Here is a 27,780-nt window from a genome sequence, read left to right on the forward strand (position 1 = left end):
GTAATCTACTTTTCAATTTTGATTTTATATGGATTACAGTTAAGAGAAGTTAAGAGTGTTTTAGAACACATTTTGTACTTTAGACTTTTAAACGATGTTGAAACTGTGATAGACTATGGGGACTTTTTAAGTTGAACAGAATGCATTTTTGCATTATGTTATGGATTCAAGCCTATGGAGGCCAGAAGGTAGAATGTAGTTGTTTAAATAAGAATGGCTTCCATAGGCTCATATTTTGAATGTTTAGTCACCAGAGAGTGGCATTATTTGAAAGGATTAGAAAAATTAGGAGATATATCCTTTAAAACCAAAAAAGAAAGAAAGAAGAAAAGGAAGGAAATAAGGAAGGAAAGAAAAGAAAAGAAAAAGAAGAAAAAAGCCAATGCAATCGTGGTACACAACTTTAATATAAGCACTGGGGGTCAAGAGAGGGGACAGAGGGAGGCAGATCTCTGTGAGTTTGAGGCAGGCCTGGTTTACAGAGTGAATTCCAGTACAGCCAAAGCTACACAGAGAAACTGTCTGGAAAAAAAATGCAGGTGTGGCCTTATTGAAAGAAGTGTGAGCTTTGAGCTCTCAAGAGCCCATACCAGGCCAAGCATATTGCTCTCTCTCCCCTCTCTGCTTGTAGATCAGGATGTAGTTCTCAGCTACTTCTCCAGCACCATGCCTGCCTTCCCCCAAGCCTGCCATGATGATAATGGACTAAGCCCCTGAAACTGTAAGCCAGCCCCCAAAAATGCTTTCTTTTGTAAGAGTTGCCTCAGTTGTTTCTCTCTTCTAAAAGATTGACTAGAAGAGAGTGCTTAATATTTCTTCTGGGGTGTTGATCTTAGTAAATGACATCATCCATCATCCACCCAGCTGTTGAAGCCAGAAAACTTAACATTATCAAGGACTTTATTCAAATAGGACATCCTACTAATTTTTACCTCCTCACTGTGCATCATCAAATGCAAGGACTCACACATTCTAGCAAGCACTCGATCACTGAGCTCCATGCCTACATTCCTAGCTCAATAATTCCATGAATTAACTTGATTTAAATCCTTGAGACAGTTTCATGTAACCCAGCTTTGAATTTACTACGTAGCAGAGGCGTGGTCTTGAACTCTTAGTTTTTCTGCCTCCATCTTTCAAATGCTGGGATTGCAGGTATGTGCCACCATACATGACTTGAATCTGCATATTTTTTTCATCATTCCCATTGCCACTGCTAAGTGTAAGCCTTTGACACCCATTGCTTACTATCTACATTGCTGCCATTATTGATTTTCCTGCCTGCTCTTCTTGCTTTTTTTTTTTAGCCTGCCTTTCAATCATAGAAAATCTCCACCCCCTCTCCCTCTCCCTCTTTCTTCTCTTATCTCATGTAATTCAGGCTAGCTTTGAACTTACTACGTAGCCAATGATGACCTTAAATCCCTGATCTTTCTGACTCTATCTCTCAAGTTAAGGATTACAAGTATGAATCAGAATTTCTCCTTAAAAAAAAAGAAAAAAGAAAAAAGAAAAAGAAAAACCCCAAATATAAACAGGTTTCAATATCTACATGATAACTTTTTCATAAAAAATTTTGTTTACAAATATTAATAGTCAAATGTAGTGGCACACACCCTAATACTGTAATACCAGTATTATGAGATACAGACCAGATACGAAGTCAGCCTGGTTTACATAATGAGAACCACGCCAGCCAAGAAGACTGTGAAACCTTGTCTCAAAATCATCTACTGTAATACATTCACAAGAATGATACAGACTACCACCCTAATTAAGCCAGTTAGGATTATGAGAGTCTTTTCATTTTGGCCAGTGACCAATAGTGGGCTCATGCCTCAGAATCTTTTGGTGCCCAAGTTTGGGAATACAAATTTTTATTTTTTTTATTTGTTACAATTTATTAACTTTTATCTCAGCTGTAGCCCCCTCCCTTGTCTCCTCCCAATCCCACCCTCCCTCTTTATTTTCTTCCCATGCCTCTCTCCAAGTCCACTGATAGGGTAGGTCCTCCTTCCCTTCCCTCTGACCCTAGCCCATCAGGTCTCATCAGGGCTATCTTCCTCTGTGGCTGCTCCCCTCAGAGGAAGGTGATCATAGAGCCAGCCACTGAGTTCATGTCAGAGACAATCCCTGTTCCCCTTACTGAGGTACCCACTTGGACACTGAGCTGCCATGGTCTACATCACATCTGTGCAGGGGTTCTAGGTTATCTCCATAAATAGACCTTGGTTGGAGTATCAGTCTCAGAAAAGACCCCTGTGCCCAGATTTTTTGGTTCTGTTGCTCTCCTTGTGGAGCTCCTGTCCCCTCTAGGTCTTTCTATCTCCCCCTTCTTTCATAAGATTCCCTGAACTCTACCCAAAGTGTGGCTGTGGGTCTCAGCTTCTGCTTCAATACCCTGCTGGGTAGTCTTTCAGAGGCCTTCTGTGGTAGGCTCCTGTCCTGTTCCCTGTTTGCTCCCTCTTCCAATGTCTATTCCATTTGCCTTTCTGAATGAGGATTACCCAGGGTCCTCCTTCTTGCTTAGCTGCTTTAGTTGTACAGATTTTAGTATGTTTATCCTATATTATGTGACTAATATTCACTTATAAGTGAGTATATACCGTGTGTGTCTTTCTGCTTCTGGGATACCTCACTCAGGATGATCTTTTCTAGTTCACACCATTTGCTTGCAAATTTCATGATTTCCTTGTTTTTAATTGCTGAGTAATATTCCATTGTGTAAATGGGGTATAGCATCTTTAAAGGCAAACCTCACAAGAACCACAATTATATCAACGGTAAATGAAGGTCAGAATAACACTGCAGCATTTGCTTTGACAGGACATAGTAGCTATTTTAGACACTACATGATGATTAATGTTGACGTATGCCTTCTTTAGTTATTTTAGTTTAAGTTTTTATAAACATTAATATTTTGTTAATACCTCTAGAGCATGGTTAGAGTCATGGAAATCCCAAGTGTGTTGCCAAGGCAGACATGATGGTTGTGGGGAAGACTGAGAAGTGTCCAAGCACACACAAAATGGAGTCAGGACAAGATGGCATTGCCTTAGCTTTATGCTAACATTGGTTAACTAAGAACAGGGGTAGATGTCTGTGGTAGAAGGAGATTTATGTGTTGTTGTATGTTGTTTCGTTTGGGTTCTAATTTCACTTTACTGTACATGGATTACTTTCATTACAGGAAAACTAGTTTTTAAAATCTCTATATACTTTGACTTAGCAGTTCTACACTGAGCTGTTTATTTTATAGCTGTCGTCACCCATGGGCAAAAATAAGATTCAAGAACATGGTGTAGCTAAATGCTTGTAAATACTATGGGGCTAAATATTAAATGTTACAGCCAGGCTGAAGAGATGGCTCAGCAGTTAAGAGCACTGGCTGCCCTTCTAGAAAATCTAGGTTCAAAGTGGCTCACAGCCATCTGTAACTCTAGCTCCAGAGGATCCAATGCCCTCTTCTGGACTCCAAAGCCCCTAGATACACAGATGTTGTACAGACATACATGCAGGCAAAACAACCATAAGTATAAAAAAAGTTTTAATTAAAAAATTACAGCCATAAAATGAAGTTCCATGCTATCATTAAAAATATTCATGTTAAGAAAAAAAATATTCACATTGAATTGCTGGGCGGTGGTGGCACAGGCTTTTAATCCCAGCAGTTGTTTGGAGGCAGATGCAGATGGACCTCGGTGAGTTCCGAGGCCAGCCTGGTCTATATAGTGAGTCCAAGACAGCCAAGGCTACTCAGAGAAACCCTACCTTGGGGAGCTGATCTGGTGGTGCACACCTTTAATTACAGTGCTCTAAGGCAAAGATAGTCAGGTGTCTGTGAGTTCAAGGTTAGACTGGTCTGTATCTGAGTTCCAAGAGAGTCAGAGCTATTTAGAGAGACCCTGTCTCAAAGCAAGCAAGCAAGAAAGAAAGAAAGAAAGAAAGAAAGAAAGAAAGAAAGAAAGAAAGAAAGAAAAAGAAAACTGACGTTGCTACATATTAACACATGGAAGTATGTGATCCTGGAGTTCTAGACCAGAAACCCAACTCTGAGGATCCCAACAAATCAGCTCCAGCAACTTGCCCAAAAGCCAAATGCAAAAAGTAATGAAGGAAAACAAGAATTTGAATCAGCATTACTCTACCGGGCAGACAAGGGGAGCAGCATTCTTAGCTCTTCTGGGTACAGACATGAGCTCCCAGATTGTAGGAGAAGGAGACAGAGTAACTGGCAAGAAGAAACATATCAGTTCTCTCATCAGTTTTATTCAAACTGTGATCTGCTAGATCAGTATGTCAGGACTGGTCAGGAGGGCCTTGTCCTGTGAAAGAAGGCTGCTGTTGCTTCAGGGGTAGATTCCACTCTTATCACAAGATGTTTTCCCACCTGACCTATTACTCCTGGACTCCATGTAACTGCAGAACAAAATGACTTAGAACAAAGAAGACAGAAACAAAATGGAGGCAGAGGAGCCAAAGATGGCTTTTCCCCAACACACCTTTTTATGATATGCTGGAATTTATTGCAGGGCTATAAACTCAGCCCAACATTCAAAACTTGGACAAAGCAATCCATCTTATCAACAGGCTGAAGAATGATAACCCTCATTCCTAATAAACACTCTAAATAACTTCAGATGGAAACTTTCTGAACTAGATAAAGAATATCTATACAAAACCTTCCAAAAACCCTCCAGCTAGAAGGGCCATTCTGAAGCAATGGCAATTAATTCTCTTATGATTTTACACTTTCACTATCACATTTCCTTTTCTTTCTCCTCCCTTCCCCCTTTTTTTGTGAGATGGGGTTTCTCTGTGTAGCCCTTGCTGTCCTAGAACTCACTCTGTAGGCCAGACTGGCCTTGATCTCAGAGATCTGCCTGCCTCTGCCTCCCAAGTGCTAGGATTAAAGGAGTGCATCACCACACCAGGCTTCCACTTTTTATTCAATGTCATACTGGAAGATCTAGGAAAAGGAAAAGGAAATTAAAGGGCATTTTGGGTGCAGCTCAGTGACAGAATCTGTGCTTAGGCACTTGCAAGGTCCTGTTAGGGGTCAAGCCTAGAGCCCTGTGAGTGCTAGGTAAGCTAGGCATGCCCTCTACCAACTTAGCTGTATTCTATGGTTCATGGACTGTGTGCTGGATATGGTGGCTCATTGCCTAGGGTAGAGCAGCAGTGAAGCAAGTACAAAACCTTTTGCTGCTCTATTCATAATAGTCAGAAGTTGGAAACCCCTAGAAGTTTATAAACAGTTGAATGCATCATGAAAGTGTGGTACATTTACAAAATGGAATATTATTCAGCTGCTAAGAAAAATGAAATAGTAAAATGGATGGAGCTAGAAAAAAAAAATCATCCTGAGTAAAGTAACCCAGGACCCAAAGACAATTATTGTATGTTTTCTCTTATATGTGTATGACATCTTTTAAGCTGTCAATACATGCACTAAAATTAGAATTATCACAGAGGTTAGGTACTTAGGAAGGGACCAGGGACATTGGGGTAGAGGATCGCTCAAGGAAGGGGAAATATAATATAGTGCTATGGAAAGATAAAGGGGAAACCATATTAGAAGGATTAAAAGGAGTAAGAGATAGGAAAGCAGGATAAAAGACGGAATATGGAGAGGGACAGCTAATACTAAAGCCCTTTTGAAAAGCTGTGTGAAAATCTACCACTGTAGAAGCTTCCTAAAATATATACAAATATGAAAGGAACTTAAATGGAGTCACCATATGTGGGAGACAATGCCCCAACTAGACATTTTATGCTACTAAATCAAACCTGCAGTGCCAATAGGTCATATCTTGTTGAGTCATTGGCCAAAGGAATCCCAGGGATCACCCCCAACAAATATTGCAGGCTGTTGCCAGGCTGTTTGTTGCTTTCCACAACCTTTGATGGTAAGGCCCTATTGCTGAAGGTGACACTACTAACATCATTGAACCTGGAGAATCAAGCAAGTGCACAACTAGGGCCTTCACTCCTCATCAGTAGTACTCATGGTGCTGAAAGGTATCTGCTTGCCACCAGAGGACAAATGCAATTATCAGCATTATCTACCGAGCTACAAACGGTGCAACCTATAACAGTGCTGGGTTGGAACTCAGTGACCTGCTTGCAAGATATACTGGTACAATTTACCAGCACAATTGTTACAGGAGTAACCAGCCACTTTTTCTTTTAATTACGTCTGTCCTGGCTAGTTTTATGCCAACTTGACACAAGCTAGTTCACCTAAAAAGAAGAAACCTTAATTGAGAAAATGCCTCTGTAAGATCCAGCTGTAGGGAATTTTCTTAATTAATGATTGACTGGGAAAGGCCCAGCCTATTGTATGTGGTGCTATCCCTGGGCTGGGGGTACTAGGTTCTATTGAAAGGGTTAGACTAACTTTGTAACCTGTATGTCTTCTAAAGCCTATAGTTTTGAGTTTTAGGTTCAGGTTAAGCTAAAGCCTCTTAGTACCTTTCCAGAGAATGGAAAAATGTGACCCTATCTGTGAAGACAGAAAAAAAAGGGCAAGCAAGCAATGACCTTCACTCAGCAAAAAGAAGGACCAGACCCTTGTCTTTGAGATAGTGTTTCTTAGCAAAGAACTCAGACTTCTGAGTAGCTTTTGACCTCCCGCCAAAAGTCAGCAGCCCCTAATCTTCAAGGATGAGCTAACCACCCCCACCTTAAATTGCAGCTGCATCCACACTTGGTAGGACTGGCCAAGCTTGAGCACCTAAGACTAACCAATTATCTTACTTTATAGCTTCCTCATCCAATCCTAAATTGCCAAAACTGCAACTTCAAATTTCCCGCAACTTTTCTTCTAAAAACCTAAAGGCCTTTGTCTCCCGGTGCCACTCTTTGCTGACCGGCAGGGGTGATCCCATTGTGCAATGGTTAATAAACCTCTTGCTTTTGCAACGAGTCTTGGTCTGGGGAGTTTCTGGGAAGGGCGCGATCTTGAACTCCTGAGCTGTGAGACCCCAGGTCTTACACTATGAGAAAGCAGGCTGTGCAAACCACATTGAGCAAGCCAGTAAGTAGCACCCCTCCATGGCCTCTGCATCAGCTCCTGCCTCCAGGGTTCTGCACTGTTTGAATTCCTGTCCTGACTTCCTTCAGTGATAGACTACAATGTGGAAGTGTAAGCCAAATAAACCCTTTTCTCCCCTGGTGTTTCATTACAACAATAGAAACACTAACTAAAACAGGATCTAAAGCTGACTTCATGAGAAGGAACCCATACCGGACTCTACTGAAGAGGCCAAGAATCTAGGACTAGATAGATCATGGGCCTAGGGTGTTTTGAAGTAACTCCTTCAAAGAACACACAGAGTCCTAAAGTCAGTAGAAAGTGTTTATTCTCCAGCTGGTGGATTACATGAGAAACTTGTTCAAATCATGTAGCCATGAGTCCTACGGTTCTTGGCTTTTTTTTTTTTTTTTTTTAATAACAATCATATCCTGGTTGACACACTTCAATTAGCAAGAGCAGTTAGCAATAAGCAGAGCTATAGAAACCAAAAAGCAAGGTTAGCACATTTAGTGTCTTTCCCAGAACTACAGACAATAATGGATTAGGTCTTTGTTCTTGTTTAGTGAGGTGTTAGCGGCATTTATATGCTGGGCTCTTAGGTCAGAATGGTGCATTGGTGACTCTAACCCGGCATTGGTTGTGCTAAGGTCTGAGGGCCTGTTACAAGGGAGAAACTTACTACTATTATTCTGCTAAACAAACAGAAAAAAAAAAAAGACTCCAATTGATGTAGACCAGAGCCTCACTCACCCTTCATTAGAGAAACGTCCTTTTGTAGTAGATGGGAACTAAGAGACACACAACTGGATAGTGTGCAGAAAGTGAGAGACTTTGGGGCACTTAAGCCTTAAGCCTAAATGGGATGTCTTCATCAAACCACCCCTCAAGGCTCAGGGATCTATGCAGAAGAGAAAGCAATGGCTGTAAAAGCCCAAGATGGTGGATGACTACAAGTAAAGTGTTTTCCAGATACAACAGGATAGCGGCACATACTGAACTTCAGCTTTTCTGGGCCTGTAAAGCCCATCCTTCCAGGCTCACTGAAGCCTCTTTACTTTAGAGATGGGACATTGCCTGACTCAGGCATTTCCAATCAAAGTCCATTAGAACCTTAAGTTCAATAAAATCTTTTGTCTTAGCTTCTTTCTTCCTCCTCCACCTTCTCCTCCTTCTTCTCCTTCTTCTCTCCCACTCCCTCTTCCTCTTCCTTCTCTTCATACTCTTCCTCTTTTTCTTCCTCTTCCTTTTCACTTTCCCCCAACACTTTTCTTCTTCTGTAGTGCTGGGTTGGAACTCAGGACAGGTACAGTACAGGTTTGTTGTATATAGCTTTTACAAAGTTGCTGTATGTTCTGAATAGTCCTACTTTCTCCTGCAATTTTACTGCAAACACGTTAAACTTTTTTGCATCTATCAAAATGATCACATGATTCCCTTCCTTAACTTGATCTACAATTACCTTTTTGTTTGTTTTTGTTTTGCCTATGTTGATCCAACCTTGCATTGCTGCGTTGAAACCACTGGCTACTCCAGTTTGTAGATGTATTTGCAGGTCAGTACAGGCCCTGGATACTGTCCCACAATGCTAAGGGATCAGGGAGGACAGATGCTAAAGGAAGTCAAACTTGACTTCTGCTCACCTTCTGAATGGCAGGAGGGACCCAACAGATCTCTGTGTTTTACACTAGGTAGTATTCTGAACAAGGAGACAGTAACCACAGGTTGAGTGATGATGTGATGGCTAATCTTGGTCACGGTCTTCGGAATCCACTAACACCTAAGCTGCATGATGTTCCCATGAGGAATTTTCTTATTTTCTCCATCAGACTTTTGAAGTAGTGAGTCTCACACTGAGTCTGAACCACACTTTTAGGTAGCAGCCAGGTTAAAAAGACATGGAAGGAGGAAACTTGGCTTTTTGCCTTCTTGTCCTCACTCTTGCTGGCATATTGATCAGTCCTGTGGTTGAGCCATTCCTTTGCAGGTATTAAAAGCAACTTCTTCAGGATTCCAATGTGGGCATATTCATTTACACTACTTTATTGGGTTATTATGGCTCTACCTCCCTTCCAACCCTTTTTTCTTCCAACCTATCCCCATCACTTGGTAGGAGAGAAAGAAGGTTAGAGGGGAAGGGGAATGTAGGTCTTTTCAGACTATTTCCTGCAGATTAGGGTTATGGGGTTCCTTGGGACAAGTCCAATCTTTGTAGTCAGGATATCTTCAACTTCTTCTCATCAAAAAGCAGCAGCAGCAACCAGAAGCAACAGGGAGATCAGCAGCTGCCTTCCTCTTCTTCAAAGCCCTTGTCCCTCTCTGGGCTCTGGCATTTATTCCCTTCCAGAGTCCCCAGAATTAAACTATCTGCTGTTGGCAAAGATCACATCCTTGCTAGTACACGAGACAGTCATAGTTAACACCTGTGTACAAACTGAAGCAGCCTCTCACAGGTGGGGTTAAAACAAAACAACAAAAAAACACACTCACATAGCAAAACTGTGTTTTTAAAGAAACCAAAACTATCACTACATTCCAACATCAACTGAAGACTAGCATCTCTCTAAGAATCTTTAGGACTCACAGGACTCCAGAGCCAGAATGGAACTGCTGAGGTGACACATGCCTTTAATCCTAGCACTCTGGAGGCAGAAGCAGATGAATTTCTGTGATCTGTTTAGTGAGTTCCAGAATAGCCAAGACTACATAACTGAGAGATCCTTCTTGCAGAATATTTGATCACATTGTGAACCCTGAGATTGTGAACTGTAAAAACCTGTTTCTAATTGTGGAATGGCTCAGTCTTTGATCTTAGAGCTGTTACTGTAAACAAGTACTTGTGGTATGTCTTAGCCTAGCACACACCTTTAATTTAAGAGCTTTCTGTAAACAGGATTAAATAGAGTTAATCCTAAACCAAGAGGTAGAGCAAGTAACCAGTTGAGAGGAAATGAACATCAGGGGAAAAAATCCCATAGAGAGTAATAGGTAGTGTGGAGGACAGAGAGACACACAGGAAGTAGTAAGGAGGGGACATTGAATTGAAGGGTATTTAAAATAGCGTGAAGAGTGGAGAAGGAAAAAGAACCTTTTCCTTCTGGGATGTGTGCTGTAGAAAGGTCAGCATGGTGCTTTCTCTGCCTCTCTGAGGTAGCAAGTTTTCACCCCAGCATCTGACTCCTGGGTCTTTGGTAAAATGGAACATTTGGGATTTTCATTCTTTATAACAACAGATCCTGTCTCAAAAAAAAAAAAAAATCCCAAAGAACCTGCTTCAATTCTCAGCATATACATGGTGACATATCTCCCTTCTATCTTCATTTTTTTTTTTTTTATCTCTCTCTTAAAATATTTTTTTTGGGGGGAATCCACTGAGTTCAATTAGTGCTGCTTGCTGGAATGTTGGCTTTATGTTGTTGGCTTGACTGTGTTTAAGTAACCATAGTGTTAGTGTTAGTGTTTTTTTGTTTTGTTTTGTTTTTTAAATTGTATTGCAGTTTTATCTTAACTTGGCTGGCACCCAAATAATTGAGACTGAACTATTATATTTAACAAGCTTTATGGCACAAGAACTGAGCAGTATTAATCTATTTTAACTCTCTAAACCAGTCTGGCTTTCTCCCAGTGTAAATCCCCAAGATACTTGCATTTTATTTCTTTCTAAGCTCCAGCTGCTCTCTTCATGTCACCTGGACCTCTCCTCATGGCTGAATCCCCAATTTCTCTTTCTCTCTCCTCTTCCCCTGGCTGGCAGAAAGTTCACCCCTATTCTCTCCCCTGCCCAGTCATTGGCTGTTAAACTTCTTTATTGACATATTAGAGAACAATTGGGAAACAATGTTTATACAACACTGAGACAGGAGATTCTCAAAACAAGAATTATAACCAAATATGAGGGCATAGATATTAATATTTGAATCTTTACATGGTGCAAAATAACATTATGCCATAGTCATTGTGAGTTTAGTGTGCAATGGCCATGTCTTGTTCTTGGCACCATTTCCAGACACTGGGCTGAGTGGCAGGTTCTCAGTCTTTCCAGAGTGCAGATAGCAACTGTTATACTACCCAGCCCCTATTGTGTAAGCCAATCAAACAAGTCTCCTTTGCAATCCATATTTATTCTGTTGGTTCTATTCCTTTAGAAAACCCTTACTATCAAATCCAGGCTTTAAATTTATCTATCTATCCATCTATTTATCTATTTGGGTTTTTTGAGATATTAGCTTACTATGTAGCTCTGGCTATCATGGAATTCACTATGTAGACCAGGCTGGCCTCAAACTCACAGAGACTCGCCTGCTTCTGCTTCCCAAGTGCTGGGATTAAAGGCATGTGCCACCATGCCCAGCTAAATTTATTTTTATTTTGAAATAATTTTAGACTTCACAGAAGAATTACAAAAATAGTTTGGGGCATTCTCATACATCTTATATCTCTCTTCCTCTAGTATTGATAACTTATACAATCATCATTTTATAGCCATAAAGCTGAAAACTCGAACACAAACACAATATATCTAACTAAAATATGGGCATTTGCAATCTGACTTTCTCTTGTAGAACCCAATCGGAGGTACCATGTCACATTTGATCCTTAGTTTCCATCAATCTGTGATGCTTTCTCAATCCTTTTTGGTACCACATCTGTGCAAAGACACCCAGTTTTGTTTGTTTTTTTTTTTTTCTCTTTGATTGGCCTGCTCTTTGATCACCTCCCCCTGAGGGGGGAGCAGCCTTACCAGGCCACAGAAGATGACAATGCAGCCAGTCCTGATGAGATGTGATAGACTAAGATCAGAAGGAAGTAGAGGGGGTCCTCCCCTATCAGTGGACATGGGGAGGGGCATTCGTGAAGAATGGGGAGGAAGGTGGGATAGGGAGGGGAGGAGGGAGGGGCTTATGGGGGGATACAAAGTGAATAAAGTGTAATTAATAAAAGTTAAAGAAAGATTTAATTTGTTGTTTTTAATTATGTGGTAATGTGTGGGTCTGTGTGTAGGTATGTGACTGAGCAGGCAAGCAGGCCAAAGGCTTCAGATCTCCCTAGATCTGAAGGCAATTGTGAGCATTTGACATGGATGCTGGGAGTCAAACTCGGGTCCCTGCAAAAATAGTGTGTGCTCCGATCAGTGAGCCATCTCTCCAGCCTCTGTCTGGATTTCAGATAAGGCTAGAATTATGAAATTTTTGATGGTGTCCTTTTGCACACATGACATCATTGTGACTTATTGCTGTTGGGTTGACTGATCATTTGATGAAGGTGGTAGCTATCATTTTTTCCACTTAAACTTAGTATTTTTCTGCTTTTCGTATTCTCAGCATTAGAAATGAGTCATTATATGCAGCCTGTATTAAAGGGGGATAAAGCTTAATCTACGGTAGAATTATGGAAAAGTTTGTAGGGTGTTGGGGTTTGGTCTGGTGCTATGTATTTAAATGCAAAATACTGGCCCCCAAGATCTAGTTGCAGTTGAGACCAGTACATCCTCACATACACTGGTCTTTGTTACATAAACTATGCTCTACCTAATTTAAAGTTAGTTCGTTAATAAAGTCTAGATAGCTTATAGCTGGCAGAACATAAGTTCCTAGGCTTAGAGTCAGATGGGGACCACGAGGAGGCAGAGAGGAAAGCAAGAGAAGCTGGGGAGAAGGAAGTTGCCACAGGGAAGAATGGACCATGAGCACATGACCATAAAGGCTGGCCTGATGGAACAGAAGCAGCCCAGGCAGGCACATTTATGGCAAGTAACTTGGAGTGTGTAGCTGGGAAACAGCAAAATAGCTTAGAAGATTGATATCTGCCCAGATCTAGTGATTTAAGGCTTATTATAAATCTAAAAGGTCTCTGTGTCTTTTATTCAGGAACTAAACAGTCAGAAGTGGGGTATAAAACCCAAATAGATACTTAGGAGCAAAGGGGTGGTATAGCAAACTGCCTGAAAAAGTTATTTTTATAGTGGACATGTGTTAAAGCCACCACACTACTGAAGAAATATTTAGGGAAGATTCTCTAAGGTTCTGTGGTCTTGCCTCTGAGTGTCACTCACCAATCTTAGACTTGTCAGAGGGCTTGCTCACAGCATTGTTTTTGGGTGCTTAGTAGCCATTTGTCTATTTGCCTCATCCTTTCTGCACACAGTATTTGGAATTTATCTGTAGCTTAGACGCATTCTTTCTTCATAGTGGACTTACTTATTCACCCTTGGCACAAACTTATGGGAATTTATTTAGTGATTTATTGTTCTGTGAACTACTAATCAGCAATTATTTATTTTTCATTGCCCAGATTGTTCCAGGTTTTAGAATTGGAAACTCTTTGCACTGGCTCCTTTGGACATTCTCTTTTTCTCCCTGCCTCTCTCTTTCTTACTTCCTTTCTACCTTCTACCCTTCTTCCTTTTACAAGATGCACAAGCAGCATTAGAAACAGCCACTTCTCCAGCAATTTCTTGTTCCTTCTCCTGGAGAGCAGTGCTTGGGGACCAGGATCTGTGTGTTCAGTGTGCTCAAGGGTTCTTTGTGTGGCATTGCTTAGGTTCTGAGTCATCCTAGTGGACACTTCATTCATTCATAAAGCTAATGAGAGGAATAAATAGTTCTCAAAAGATGAAGTAGTACAGATGGCCAATAAACACATGAAGAAAGTATTTACGATGAATAGTCATCAGAGAAATACAAATTAAAACCACACTGAGATTTTATCTGACCACAGTCAGTACCACACTGATCAAGAAAACAAATATCACATTTCCTAGCATTAGTGGGTCCTGTATATTATATAGATAAAAAAAAATGATATGTATACAGATGGCAGGGAAGTAGAAGTGAGATTGACTAGGAGAATACAGTGGTCTCATAGGAAGGAGAAGGGATGAGAAAAGGGAAAGAGTGGATATCTTTGAGTACATTATATGCTTATATGAAAATGGCCATATTTAAGTCAGGTTAATAAAATAAAAGCAGTTTAAAGGGAATCCGGCCCTCCTTATCTACAACAGATTAACTTATTTGTGCAACTCCAATATACATTAAAAGTAGTTTCAATTCTTAAGGATGAAATGGACAGCTCGTATGACAGGTGTCCAATTTGTAATCACACCAGCTCTTCTTAAGCTTGAAGTCACCTGCGCTACCCCCAGCTTGTTCCTCCTTTTGGCCTGCATGGGTCACAAAACAATCTGCACTCCTGCTTTGCAGCCTGCTGGTATTTGTGAAGGTGATTATCTTCGACCATGTCACACTTCTGCTCAGTTCTAAGTGCTATGCACCTTTCTATTTTCTAACATCCCAATAAGATAGTATCACTAAACTTTCTTCAGTTGATCTGAGAGCTAACAGTGACCTCGAGTGAGAAGAATTCTTCTCTGGGCTTCCTAGACTTTTGCTTTAGTGCAGCCTGCTGGTGCCCTGCTCTTCTTAGCCTCCTTAGCCCAGCCAAGTGGATCCAATTGGGCACTAGGGCACTCAGGCATCTTCACTAGCTATTTCAGTGGCTAAAGACCAAGCAGGGTAGACCACCTCACACAGCTTTCCATCTAGGTCATTTGCTTTTTCCTCCTCAGAAGGACGGCAAGTAGCAGGCCCCTGTTCCTGGTCCCTGCCTTCTAACTCTGCAACTAGCACATTCTCATAGTCATCAAAGTCTTCTTTTGACTGTTCTTCAGGCGCCCCCTCAGTGTTTTCACTCTGTGTGGATGGCTGAAATGCCATATAATACACTGAGGACAGGGTCCTCCAGACAGGCTCTCTGTGGTCTGTATTGGAAGATGTCACTTCTTCCTGAGTCTCCAGCTGCCTTTCATTGGTATCTGCCGACGGGACATTTTCATAATCTCTGCAGCACTGAAAAGTCACCCTGGGCTTGTTCTCCTGAACGTCCTCAAGATCCAAACCTGTCATATTGACATAGTCATTTGAAGTCTGAGATGAATCTTCTCCATCACTGAGTGAATTACTGCACTTAGTTCCGGGAGCCCACAAACCAGTGTGGTCCATGGCATCCCCACAGCCTACAGGCCCTCCTTCTGCAAACTCCAGCTTTTGGGCACATGGAAGACCAGGGTGATGTTCAGGAGAACTTTTGGTGGAACTTGGAGCCTCACTGGTCTCTGCTGTAGGGATATTGACATAATCATTTGACTCCTTAGAAGAAATGCTGGAATTCTTTCTGGACGCTCTGACACCAATGTAATAGGCTGAGGGGGTGAGGTGCCCACGCATCTGGGGCACTGTGCCATTGTCATAGATGCCTACTGTGTACTCCGCAGCATGAACATAAGCTCTATGCATCTGGCAGGAACCATCTGCTTGAGGGGCCTGTAAAGAAGAAGAGAAAGTGACAAGATGGGAGCAGAAATAGGGACAGAGTCGCTCTCCCTCCACATCACTGGCACTACAGTCCCTTTGTTCAGTCCTCTAGCTCAGAGCTAAGCTCACAGTGCAAGGCTTTGGGTGCCAGGTATGTCTGGGAGTATGAGAGAAGTGTGGACTGAGTATAAAAAAGCAGTGCTGGGCCTGTGGCTCAGCTGCAGAGTGCTTGTGTAGCATGTATACAAGGCCCCAGGTCCAACCCTTACTACTACAAAAACAGTAAGAAAAATAATGGCTGAAATGGGATGTGAAAATACAACAGATTTTGGCTATGGTAGAGGGGGAGGACTCCATGGGAAGGAATGTGGTGTGCACTGGAGAAAGTACACGTCACCAAAGCACACTTGGAGGGGCAATCTAAGATGAGACTTAGATTCACACTGAGCCTAAGTGAGTCTGAAAGTCTTACCTTGGTGCCTTCATGTTCTAGTCTAGAAGCTGAGATTGCCACAATGTCTGTTACAAGGTTTTTGTGAATGGTAAAAGAAGTACTATATATGAGGCTAGCACATGGAGAACACTAAAACTGGAGGCTACTGGACTCTGGGGTCTTGTCAGAAAAAGCATGTGAACCTTTACTATGAAATCCCTTCACTTTTTTTTTTTTTTTTGAGACAAGTTCTTTCTCTACTGCTTATATTCATCCTGAACCTACTGCCTAGCCCAGGTTGGACAGCTGTGGACGATCAATCCTGCTTTAGTCTTCCGAGTGCTTTTGCAGGCATAAACCTCCATGCCAAGCTACTAGTTTTGTTTTACTTTGGTTTTATTATTCATTTTGAGACAAGGTTTCACTATATAGCCCTGGCTATCCTGGACCTTACTGTGTAGACCAGACTGGCCTCAAACTCAGAAATCCCACCTACCTCTGCCTCCCACCTGGCTCAAAACATTTTTCAGTCACTACAGAATCCAAGCAAAAAATAAATTCATAAGTTAAAAGACAGATCCCTGGGGCTGGAGAGATGGTTCACTGGTTAAGAGCACTGTTTGCTCTTCCAAAGGACCTGGGTTCAATTCGCAGCACCTACATGGCAGCTCACAATTGTCTGTACCACCAAATCCAAGGGATCTGACACCTTCACACATAAAATAAAATTAAATAAATTACTAAAGATAAAAAGACAGATCCCTTCAGGGACCACTCAAGCTTTGGCAATGGAGTTTCCTTTCCTCTGCCCTTTCTTGGATACTCCAGGAAGGCATAGGCTAATAGGAGAAAGAGTAAGCAAAGGCTATACTGTGATGTGGCTGCCTGGGAACCTAAATTTCTGACCAACCACAGCTTCTCCATCTGTAACATCCTCATATGGAACCAAGAATCATCACTAACTCACAGCAACTGACTTCTAGCAAGCATACTGACCGTGAAAAACATCATCCTGATCTTAGGGTAGTTTCTGGACCAAAATGCCTTGAGAGTTGTCCTCAGAGCCAGGTCACAGGACACTTGGAACAGTGTTTATAAGCCCAGTGGTTAGGGTCTGCAGTAGTTTGAATGCATCCCCCAAAGCTCACACTTTGGACACTTAGTTCCTTTGCAACAATGACAAGAGTGGGACCTCTACAGAGCTGATATTTAATGCTGGGCCAGTGAGATGGCTCAGCCAGTTAAGGCGCCTGCTGTTGAGCTGGATGACCTCAGTTCAATCCCTGGGATCTGGGTTGTGGAAGAAGATAACTGACTACCAGGAGTTGTTTTTTGACCCCCAGAGGCAAATGACACAACCCCTCACACATGTACATGCAGAATAAATGAGTAAGAAGTGTCATAATTTTTTTGTTTTGTTTTTGTTTTATGTGGCCTGGCTGTCCTGGAACTCACTATGTAGACAAGGCTGGCCTCAAACCCAGAGATCTGCCTGCCTCTGCCTTGCAAGTGCTGAGATTAAAGGTGTGTTCTACCACTGTCCAGCACAGACATATCAAAAATTTTTTAAAAGTGACAAATAATGTTGTTATCACAGAAATGGACTAGTTAGAACGGTGGGATCGTAATAAATTGATTATATCCTGTGTTATATGATGCCTTGTGTCAAGTTATGACAGCATGAAAGCCTTGTCAGATGTATTCCCTTGACCTTGACTTCCTAGCCTCCAGAATGGTGAGCCAAATACATTTCCATTCATTATCTACTGCCCTGAATGGGTCAGCACATTCTCACTAACCAAGTGCATTTTATGTCACCTTTAATGCTGAAGGACTTATGGAAATCTTTGCCATTCTTGATAATTGAAATGGTTTGGCATTGGCCCAAGAAATAATTCCCAAAGATGGGTTTTAGAAGTTGGAGAGGGTACTGAGGAGTTAAAAGCACTTGTTGCTCTTTCAGAGGACCCAGGTTCAATTCTCAGTTCCTCCATGGTAGTTCACAACCATCTATAATTCCAGTTCCAAGAGATCCATTGACCTCTTCTGACCTCCCTGGGACAACAGGCACACACATATTGCTCATTCATACATGAAGGCAAAACACTCACACACATATAATAAAATAAATAGAAGTGTAAACATTTTTTAAGGGATGGGTTTACAGGGCTGGAGAGATGGCTCAGTGGTTAAGAGCATCCTGCTCTTCCAAAGGACCTGGATTCAATTCCCAGCACCTACATGGCATCTCACAACTATATGTAACTCCAGTTCCAGGGGATCCAACATTCTCACATACAAGTAAGTAGAACACACACACACACACACACACACACACACACACACACACACACAGATGGATTTACATGTGGTTTGAACACAAACAGTATTGTTGAAATATCTATGGCCTCCTGGAGTATCTACTCTGGATGGAGAAACATTTATTTTGGTAAACAAATTGTTATGTCTTTATTAAAATAATCACTTTTAGTTCTAACATCATGTACTTGAATGCATGTGCCTTTCTTAAAATCCTAAGGCTAGCTCCTCCCCGAACCCTTCTCTAGGCCTGCAACTCACAATGTACTTGAGACTAGCCTCTAACTGTCAACCTGCCCACGGCTTCCTGAGTGCTGCATTCTGGGAATGCAGTGCACCAGCCATAAGTTAAACTGTTCTTTTTTTTCATTAATAGGAAGTTTTGTAGGATGCGTGCCAAATGACACTTATCTGTTGTAAAGCCAGATCTGAGACCAGACCCCATTCCCCTCCGCTCTTCTGCCATTCTCTCGGGACTTTACCTTTTCACTTGGCTCTTACCTCATGCTCAGGGCTGTCTGAATCTCTGGAGAGGAGGCTCTCAGTACTGAAACCACTTGACTGATGTCTCCCTGCAACAACAAAACGAATCCTGAAGACAGTGGGCTTCAATAGGCTTCAGCCCCAACTATCTCTGCATAGAAGATGAACGGGGGTTGTATGGAGCCTGTGAGAACCTGAAATCCATGTCTGCTCCTTTGCATCCAGAGTTACAGGATGATGCTCTGAGACCTGGATGCATTCTTGGACATGCCTGTAGAGAGCTGCCCATCCCTTGCTTTATGATGCTGGCATTGTGGTCTTATTCATGCCTTCCCCACGTACAATGTAACTGGCTTTCCTCTTCTGCCTACAACCAAGAGAAAGTAGACCCCAAGCCCAGCTGACCTGACCATATTCTCTGCTGAGAGCTCTCCAGTCCCCACTGGAGGTGCAGACTTTCTCAGGGCTGTTCTGCAGCCTGGATACTTGGAGTGGCTAGTAGTGCATCTTGGAAGCATAAGTTCAGAGAGTCAGGACTCCATAGATTAGGAGAAACTTACCCAGCTCTGCCTGTTGCTGAGGCAAGAAGTCATAAATATTTTTGGCTCGCTGTCTGGGTGGAGGCAGAGTCAGCGATGGAGCTACATGGAAGTAAGGAACTCGCCCTGAAAGGCAATGGGAGAATGTGTCAGAACACAGACCATAGGGACTCTCAGGATGAACAGTCTCCAAAAATATTCCTCACCCTCACCAGCTGTCATGAAAGATATATTGCCAATTTAGCCAAAGGACAAGGACAGAAGCAGGAAGAGAAATGTGGGCACAAGGGCACCTAAGCAATGTCTTCTCAATGACACTCAGATCTACACTATGGCTACAGCTTAGGACCAGAGCATAAGGAAAGGACACAGAACTCCAGGGAGCTAGATTTCATTAGAAATCACCCCAGGGTTTAAATGTGGGTCTGTAAAACTGATCCTACTGCAGTGTGACTGGAGACAAGCATGGGACTCACGCTTCTTCTGTTTGTTCCAGTTCCACAGGACGCAGGAAGCCACGATGATCAGGAAGATGGCCAGGAGCACCACAAAGCCAGGAAAGATGATCTGGCCTTTCTCTCTAGGAGGAAAACCAGGTGTCATGCCCCAGGTGACCATAAGATTTGGGCTTAGGAATGCTGGAGAAGACATTTCTTTCAGGAAGGACAGCCCAAGTGATACCAGATAGGCAAAGAGTTAGATATGAGGAAACAGAGGGAAACCACACCTGGATCTTAGCTGAGTCCCCTGATGGTCAAATGCCCCCTTTCTGGTTAAACAACCTTGCAGTTGAAGTTAAGTTGTTCCTGTTATATCAGAAATCAAGGCACCCAGGCATTTTCTTATACACGTGCACTCAAAAAACTGATGTTATTGTATTGTTGTGTCAGATTCATGAGACCCCAAAAGACCACCACCAGGAGTTAAGTCTGTTGCGAAACACATGAGGATCTTTTTGTTATAAGCTACAACCTGGGTTCACACATCCTCACCTCCATAGTGGTTGAGAGCTGAGAGCTTCCTGCTCAGGTTAGGTGGCTGATTTAAAGAGTCTGGTCCCTCCCAGTTGCCCAAAGCAGGGCGATTCCTGCCTGGCAAGCATCTATTGGTTGAAACACAAAAGGGGGTGTTGCATTTTTGAACTGATTGGCTATAGGAAGGCACCCAAACCATTAATGGTCTGGCTTCCCTTGTTTGGCTGTGTTAGGGGAGAGGGGCCGGTTTCATAGCAACTATATCTCTAGTGGGCAGGAAAGAATGCAATACGGCTGGTTCTTCCCCACAGGTGGCTGGACATGTCTCCACCTGGCTGGCCTCCATTCAGGCTTGTGCTTTCAATAACCCAATAAAACCATTTTTTTTTTTTAAAGAAAATTCTTTGGTCTGTCATTTCCCCTTTCCCATGATCATTTGAAGACCCAATCTTGGTTCTTCCAGATATGACCCCTGGTATCCTCCAGATCTACCTATCCACAATGGGATCTGAGTAACATTAGCTGTATCCCAAGCATTCCTTCATGAAAGCCATGAAGCAATTTAAAATACAAAGCCCAAAGGTAAAAATAAAAATGAGTAGGGATCCCATCAGGGTGGATATAAGGGTAGTAAGCCAAGGAGAACTATTATACCAGGATTTAAACCATCCTCTGAAATCCTCTCTTGCCAGCATCTCTTCAGGCTTTTGTCCAGCTGCTGCTCCAGCTAAGCAGGTTGCCAAGATAATAGCGAATGTCAGGGAGCTCCTTTTGACTTAGCATTTCAGCCTGTTAGGTGGGATTATGGGCAGAGGTCTCTCCTTCTGAAGCTGCCTTAGTGCTGACCATGGGGACGTCAACATCAAGGGGTTAGGAAGGCTGAAATGCCAGCCAAAGGCTGGGCAATGGGGTACTATCTAATTAGCAATCCAGCTGAAGAGACATGGAGCCATCACATTGGCTGGACTGGTTTACTTCAGCTTCCAGCAAGTCCAGATTTCAGCTTGCAGTCCATAGCTGATCCCCGAATAGAGTCAACTAGGTGAAAATCTGCTGAGACAAATTCAGACTAGAGACAGAAGTTAAAATTTGTCTAGTAATTAGGGAAAGTGAGGAATCTCAAGACCAAGGGAAAAACTCATCAACTGAATATATGGGAATAAAGCATATACAGGTGAAAAAAAACTCATAAAGTAACATATCAGCAAATCTAACATAAACAACAAACTGAGAGTAACAGGTAAAACTGCATCCAATGGAATGAATATCAGTTCTTAGCTGTGTTTTGTAACCTTTATAAACAATTTAAGTGTGTTCATGGTCTGAAACTCTAACCCTTTTCCTATTGAAAGCACAAGCCTGAATGGAGGCCAGCCAGGTGGAGACATGTCCAGCCACCTGTGGGGAAGAACCAGCCGTATTGCATTCTTTCCTGCCCACTAGAGATATAGTTGCTATGAAACCGGCCCCTCTCCCCTAACACAGCCAAACAAGGGAAGCCAGACCATTAATGGTTTGGGTGCCTTCCTATAGCCAATCAGTTCAAAAATGCAACACCCCCTTTTGTGTTTCAACCAATAGATGCTTGCCAGGCAGGAATCGCCCTGCTTTGGGCAACTGGGAGGGACCAGATTCTTTAAATCAACCACCTAACCTGAGCAGGAGGCTCTCGCTCTCAGCTCTCAACTGCAATGGTGGTGAGGGTATGTGAGCCCGAGCTATAGCTTGTAATAAAAAGATCCTCATGTGTTTTGTGATGGACTTGACTCCTGATGGTGATCTTTTGGGGGGGTCTTGCAAATCTGGCACAACAGTATCACTTGCACTATGGTTTTGACCTCCTCCACCTTTTGTAGGGATCATGGAAAATGATACTCTAAAAAGGAGACCTGGACCACGAAGATTTGGGAAGAAGAAAAGGTTACCTTACTCCGTGACTAAGCCACCTACTTCATACATATACTTCATTCATATACATACTTCATTCATAGACACTTCCTTTAAATCAACAGAGCAGTTTACTCATTGAGCTGCTCCTTGCCCTGGGGCACTCACCAGAATCCTTCTTTGGAGTATTTGCTTTGTTTAGTTTTGCTAAATCAATGTTGGTTTAAATGGTATATGTCTCTTGCCTGTATTCTTTCCTTGCAACCACAAGGATTTAGAATAGGAGCCAGATAAAGGATGTTGTGGTGGTTTGAATGAAAATGGCCCCCATAGACTCATAGGGAGTGGCATATTGAAAGTGCAGTCTTGTTGGAGGAAGTGTGTCAAGGGGTACAGGGCTTTGAGGTTCCAGAAGCTCAAACCAGGCCAGGTGCCTCTCTTTCTGCTGTCTGTAGATCCAGATGTAGATCTCTGGGCTCCTTCTCCAGCACATCTGCCTGTGTGCTGCTGTTTCCTGCCATGGCAATGATGGACTAAACCTCTGAAACTGTAAGCCAGCCTCAATTAAATGTTTTCCTTTTAAGAGTTGCCATGGTCATGGTGTCTCTTTACGGCAGTAGAAACCCTGACTAAGACAGATGTTGAGGTGGAGGGGACAGAATCATCTCTGAGAAAGTCATCTCCGGGGGTTCAATGGTTGAGAGTGTTTGCTGCTCTTGCAGGTCCCAGAGTCCATTTCCCAGCACCCACTGGTGTCTCAGAACTCCTGTAACTCCAGTTCCAGTGGGTTCAAAGCCTCTGGCCTCAGAGTATTCAAACCTACATTCAATACACACAAGTATACATAACTAAAAATAATAAAAGAAAAAAAGAAAGAAAGTCATCTATAAAGAGAAACTTCACGGAGAGAGGAGCTTTGTGTTGGGTTTCAGACCTGTGGCTAAAGTGCCTAAAGAGGACCTGGCCTCTGGATTCTCTCAGCATTTCTCAGTCCCTGGCTGTTATAGGGCATAGTTGCCATACCCTGCCCTCTATGCTGGGATTCCTCACCCCAGACTCTTCACTGTATAATCCAGACATTTTGGTTTCTCTCTCTCTCTCTCCCGCCCCCTGAATGCTCTTCCCCTCCCACCCCCATTCTTTGGCTCCCTGTTTGCATGGCAACTTCCCTGGCCCCATTCCTTGGGGCCAGTGAACCCGCCTGAGAGCTGTCCCCAATAAACCTGCCTTTATACTTTGATTTGGCTTGAACTGGCTCATTTCATCAGCAGAGAATACCTATCACTTTGCACATGGAAAAGGGAGCCAGGAGGCCTACACATGACACTTTACAAAACCCCTATCCTGCTGTGTAGCTAAGGGTCAGAAAGGGAGAGTAACGTATCCAAGACCTCGTGGGACAGAAGGCACGGACACAGAAGAAGAGTCTAGGGTGGCTGTTACCCAGAGATCATTCTCTTTCACATTATCAGCAAACTTCCAATGGCAAACACATCTGGCCCAGCGCCTCCTCATTCAGGCTCCTGGGCTTCCTGCCTTGCTGGGAGAAGATTACTCAACTCATTATGGGAGTGGCTCTGTGACAGAGTCCAACTTACATGAACTTGAGTAACCCTAAAACGTGGAGCTGGTCCCTAAAGCAACACTAGACTGTTGGGTGAAATTTAACCAACACTAGCTCTGAGCAGTCTTGCAGTTCTCTGGCAGAGCTGCAGTCATGGCTCTGCTTGGGTGTTGAAATGTATCTAGATGATTCCAACATCAAGCAGCCACACCTCTAGCAGGAAGTAGGCAGAAGACATCTGGTAGGAATAAGCAGCTGACTCCAAATATTAAAAGCTAGAAAGATTTTTGTCCTGGACTTACAGATCCAACTTTATTTTGGCCACTTCTCTTAGGTTGTCCAATAGTTATCTCAAACCATAACTGGACTTCATACACTGGCTTTTCCTCTAGACTTCCCACCATCTAGCCGTACACTCTAAACCCTTGGCACCATTCCTGACTGACTGCTCTTTCATGCCTTACTTTCAATTAATCGGCTTTGCCCTGGGCATGGGCATCTGCTTTAAGTCCAGTCATCTCTTGTTCTTCTACTTGCCACCAACCTAGCATAATCCAATATGAGTTCCAGGTGGACTGTCGCAGTAGTCACCTTCCTGGTGGTTCTCCTGGATTTCACTCTTGACTTCAACATACCATGCTTACCTATGAGCTACTAGGATCAGTGTAAAGAGTAAGTCATATCAGGTCTCTCCTTCACTGAGACTCTTCCATTGCTTTCTATCATATTGACAATGAATCTCTAGTGTGTACTCAGTGAGGTTTTTTTTTTTATTTTTTATTTTTTATTTTTTTGGCATAATGTGATCTGGCTTCTCCAGATTAACTTCTAGGCTCATTTCCAAACCCTTTAACCCTGATGCTCACCACCACAACCTCTTCCTGCTCCTGTCCATATAAAGAATAGTTCTATCTCAGATATGTCTCTCCCTTTCCAGGTACTCAGCATGGCTGAGTCCCTCATTTCATTTAAGTCTCTTCTACAGTGTCATCACCTTCTTAGAGAGATCTTCCCTGGTCATACCCATCATTCACAGTTTCCTTACTCATTTCTATTCCTTCTTCAAAGCACTTATGGCTGACTGATAGTATACATTTGTTTGGTTATCTGATTGTCCTCAAACACTGCCACTGACTGAACCTCAGAAAGTCATGGGCTTGTGTATTCTGTTCACCATCTCAAACTGCACCTCTGACAGAAGCTTCAGGAATATTTGTCCAATGATATGTGAATGAAGTAATAAATGAATGAACACAGAAATAGTTTGGAGAATAGCACAGTCATTGTGGAAAATGACTTATGGCAATTTTCCCAAAAATTAAAAATAGAACCACCATATGCTCTGCCAGTCCCTACCACTAGATTTACATTCAAAGCAAATGAAAACTGTGTGTCTATCCTCCTATGTTTGTTAGAGATGTTGTACTGTCATGTTTGCAGCAAAATTCACAATAGCCAAGATACAGAATTAACCTGAGTGTCTATCAGCAGGTAAATGGATAGAGAGAATGTGAAATACATATACAATGGATACCACTCAGCTTTGAAAAGAAAGAGCTTGTCACTTGTGATGAGGTGGATGGACCTGCAGCACATAGCGTTAAGTGAAAGAAATTAGGAACTGATAGCTGCTGCTCCAGCTCACTCACATGCAGAATTTAAAAGACTGAACTCATAGAAGCAGAGGGTAGTAAAATGGTAGTCATTCCCAGGGATGTCAAAGGCTAGGTGGAAGAAAGAAGTTCAACTTGGCAATGTTGAAAATCATGTATTCTTAGACATTGTTTAAAGTGTTATTTGAAGTATCCTCTCATGCAAAAGGGGTGTCAAGGAATACATATGGTACTTAGCTCAACTTAAGCCATCTACAATGCATTCATATTTCAAAACAACATGCTAACCATAATACATAAGTGATAATTTTTGCTTACCAATTACCAAGTGAAAAAGAGAGTTTTAGGGGTCAGTGAGAAAGCTCAGTGGGTAAAGGCACCTGCCACCAAGCCTGACACCTGAGTTTGATCCTTGAAACCTACACGCTAAAAGGAGGGCACCAGATCCTGAAACTTGTCCTCTGACCTCTACACCTTCCCCCCCACACACCAAAAAATGTAATTATTAAAAAAAAAAAAAAAGAAGAAGAAGAAAATCATTTCAGGAGGGTGCTTCAGGCTTCAACAATGGATATAAACTCATTTCTCTTCAGCATCCATGTTTTGCCTGCAAGTGACATTGATTTACTCTGGTAATAACATTGAATTTTCCTAAAAATACAGGAAACACCCCCACCCCCCCTCAAAAAAAAAAAAAAAAAAAAAAAAACAGTTTCCCTGGGTCTTACTCTGATCAGAGCACTGAAATTTACGCCTACTCATTTTCCTAACGTTTCAACCCCCACTTGACACTTTACTTTTGTTTATCTGGGGTTGAAAACTTCAGGAGTGAATTTTCAATCCATGCTTAGCTCTGTAAGATCCTATGCCCTTGTCATTCATGACAAGGCTTTAGGATCTAAAAACTCACTGCTGGGAAATTAGGACTTTTGTTTCTATCATGGTGGGACTAGAGATTGGAAAGATTGAGGGCAGAGGAAGAAAGTTCAGTCAGAAATCTATCTATTGGCCTCAATATCTTTCTTCTCTTCCAGCATCGCTCAGGAGATGGCTCTCAGGTCAAAGTTTGCTGGTCCTGGTGGGCCCAGGCCTGGGATATAAGTGTGGCAGCAGTGCCAGGCAAGACCATTCCTGTACAAGATCAGAAGACCCTGGAGTTCACTTTTCCCAAGCACTCACCCTTCCAGGCTGCCAAGAGTCGCCTGCACAGTGCTGGGCTCGGAGTTCCTTCTTGTGATCTCCGGAGGGGCCAGGGTGTTGGACATCGCTGGGCCTCTGAGGGCTCTGCAGTTTCTAAGCCTTCTCGGGGTCGTGACTAGGCAGTACGGCTGCTAACTTTCCTGGCTCTTTCTAAGTTGCTGATTCATAGGAAAAAAAGGCAAATTGGTATGTATTTTGCATACAACCACCTTAAAAAATAATTAGGTAATAGGATGACAGAAAATTCTCTTACGTTCCCATGTTTTTCAAAATATATCACTTTGTACTCTTGATATTATTTATTTATTTATTTAGGGTCTTATGTATCTCAGACTAGCCTGGGACTTGCTATATTAGCCATTCATGAAAAGTTTCATGTATCTTAGGGTAGCCAAAATATATAGCTGAGGATGACTTTGAACTTCTGATCCTCTGCCTCTGCTTCCTTAGTACTGAGGTTTACAGGTGTGTGCCACCACACTAAACATACGTAGTCCTGGGCTGGAACCTAGGGCTTTGCCTAATGTAGGCAAACACTTCAACAGAGCAGCCGCCCAGCCTTTCTTCCTAGGTCACCCAAGTTCTCGCAGATAAAAACAATGTTTGGTTTTTATTTCTTTCTGAAGATTCTAACCTTCTGTTCTAGAACTTTTTCCCAACAGCCCTTCTTTGGGCTGGTGCAATGGCTCTGCAGGGGAAAAGGTGCTTGCTGCCGTCTTAATGACCAAAGTTTGTCCACCACCTGTGTGGTGGAAGGAGAGAACCAGCTCCCACAAGTTCTCTTCTGATCTTCCTACACACACACACACACACACACACACACACACACACACGCACACAGTATATGTGAATATATTACTGCTATTACTAACAACAACAACAACAAAATCCACACCTCCCTACCTTCACTTGAAATTCCAGGCTGAGTTCGCACACCGATCAAAAGCATCAGCTTTGGTTTACTGGGGGAGGGGGCGGGGGTGCACACGGCCCACTGCCGGAGATGAGCACTTTCTCTCTCAGGTGTTGATGTTCCCAGGATGAAGTGGCTGGGTTGACTCTCTAGTTTCTGTCCGTTGATGGAAACATGAGGGGCTCAGGGGAAAAAACTGCCAAGAGGCCCCCTGAGGATCTCTTCTTCCTCCAACCTTCAGAGCAGTGTGAAAACAGCAAAGCACTGAGGCAGAATGGAAAGACTCGCGACAGGAAGCGCCTCCACCAGTGTGCTAATGAGGCACGGGGCACAGGAAATGCTACACAGGCAGCAGGAAGCCCATCTTCAGCAGGCTGTTCCCCACAGGCCCTGTGGCACCTGGAGCTCACGTGGTTAAAACGGGGCAGGGAATCAGAGACTTTATTGTCCAGCCTGGTTTTTTAAGTTTCTAAGTGTTAAAAGCCTCTAGGGTCAAAATGTGAAGGT

At 42.7% G+C, this 27,780-nt stretch overlaps 1 protein-coding gene across 1 annotated transcript; it reads right to left on the reverse strand.

Annotated features, from left to right (window-relative positions):
• Window positions 1-9,794: 9,794 nt before the first annotated feature.
• On the reverse strand, window positions 9,795-27,531 carry Lax1 (lymphocyte transmembrane adaptor 1). The gene is made up of 6 exons (XM_021633738.2): window positions 27,264-27,531; window positions 26,340-26,518; window positions 19,599-19,702; window positions 19,144-19,248; window positions 18,602-18,672; window positions 9,795-15,357 (listed from the first exon to the last, which is right to left on the reverse strand). Exons 2-6 carry the CDS (start codon window positions 26,423-26,425, stop codon window positions 14,506-14,508), a joined length of 1,218 nt encoding a protein of 405 aa, XP_021489413.1. The 5' UTR covers window positions 26,426-26,518; window positions 27,264-27,531; the 3' UTR covers window positions 9,795-14,505.
• Between the last annotated feature and the right edge of the window lie 249 nt (window positions 27,532-27,780).

Source organism: Meriones unguiculatus, chromosome 11, assembly GCF_030254825.1.
Source record: "Meriones unguiculatus strain TT.TT164.6M chromosome 11, Bangor_MerUng_6.1, whole genome shotgun sequence".
Taxonomy (NCBI): domain Eukaryota; kingdom Metazoa; phylum Chordata; class Mammalia; order Rodentia; family Muridae; genus Meriones; species Meriones unguiculatus.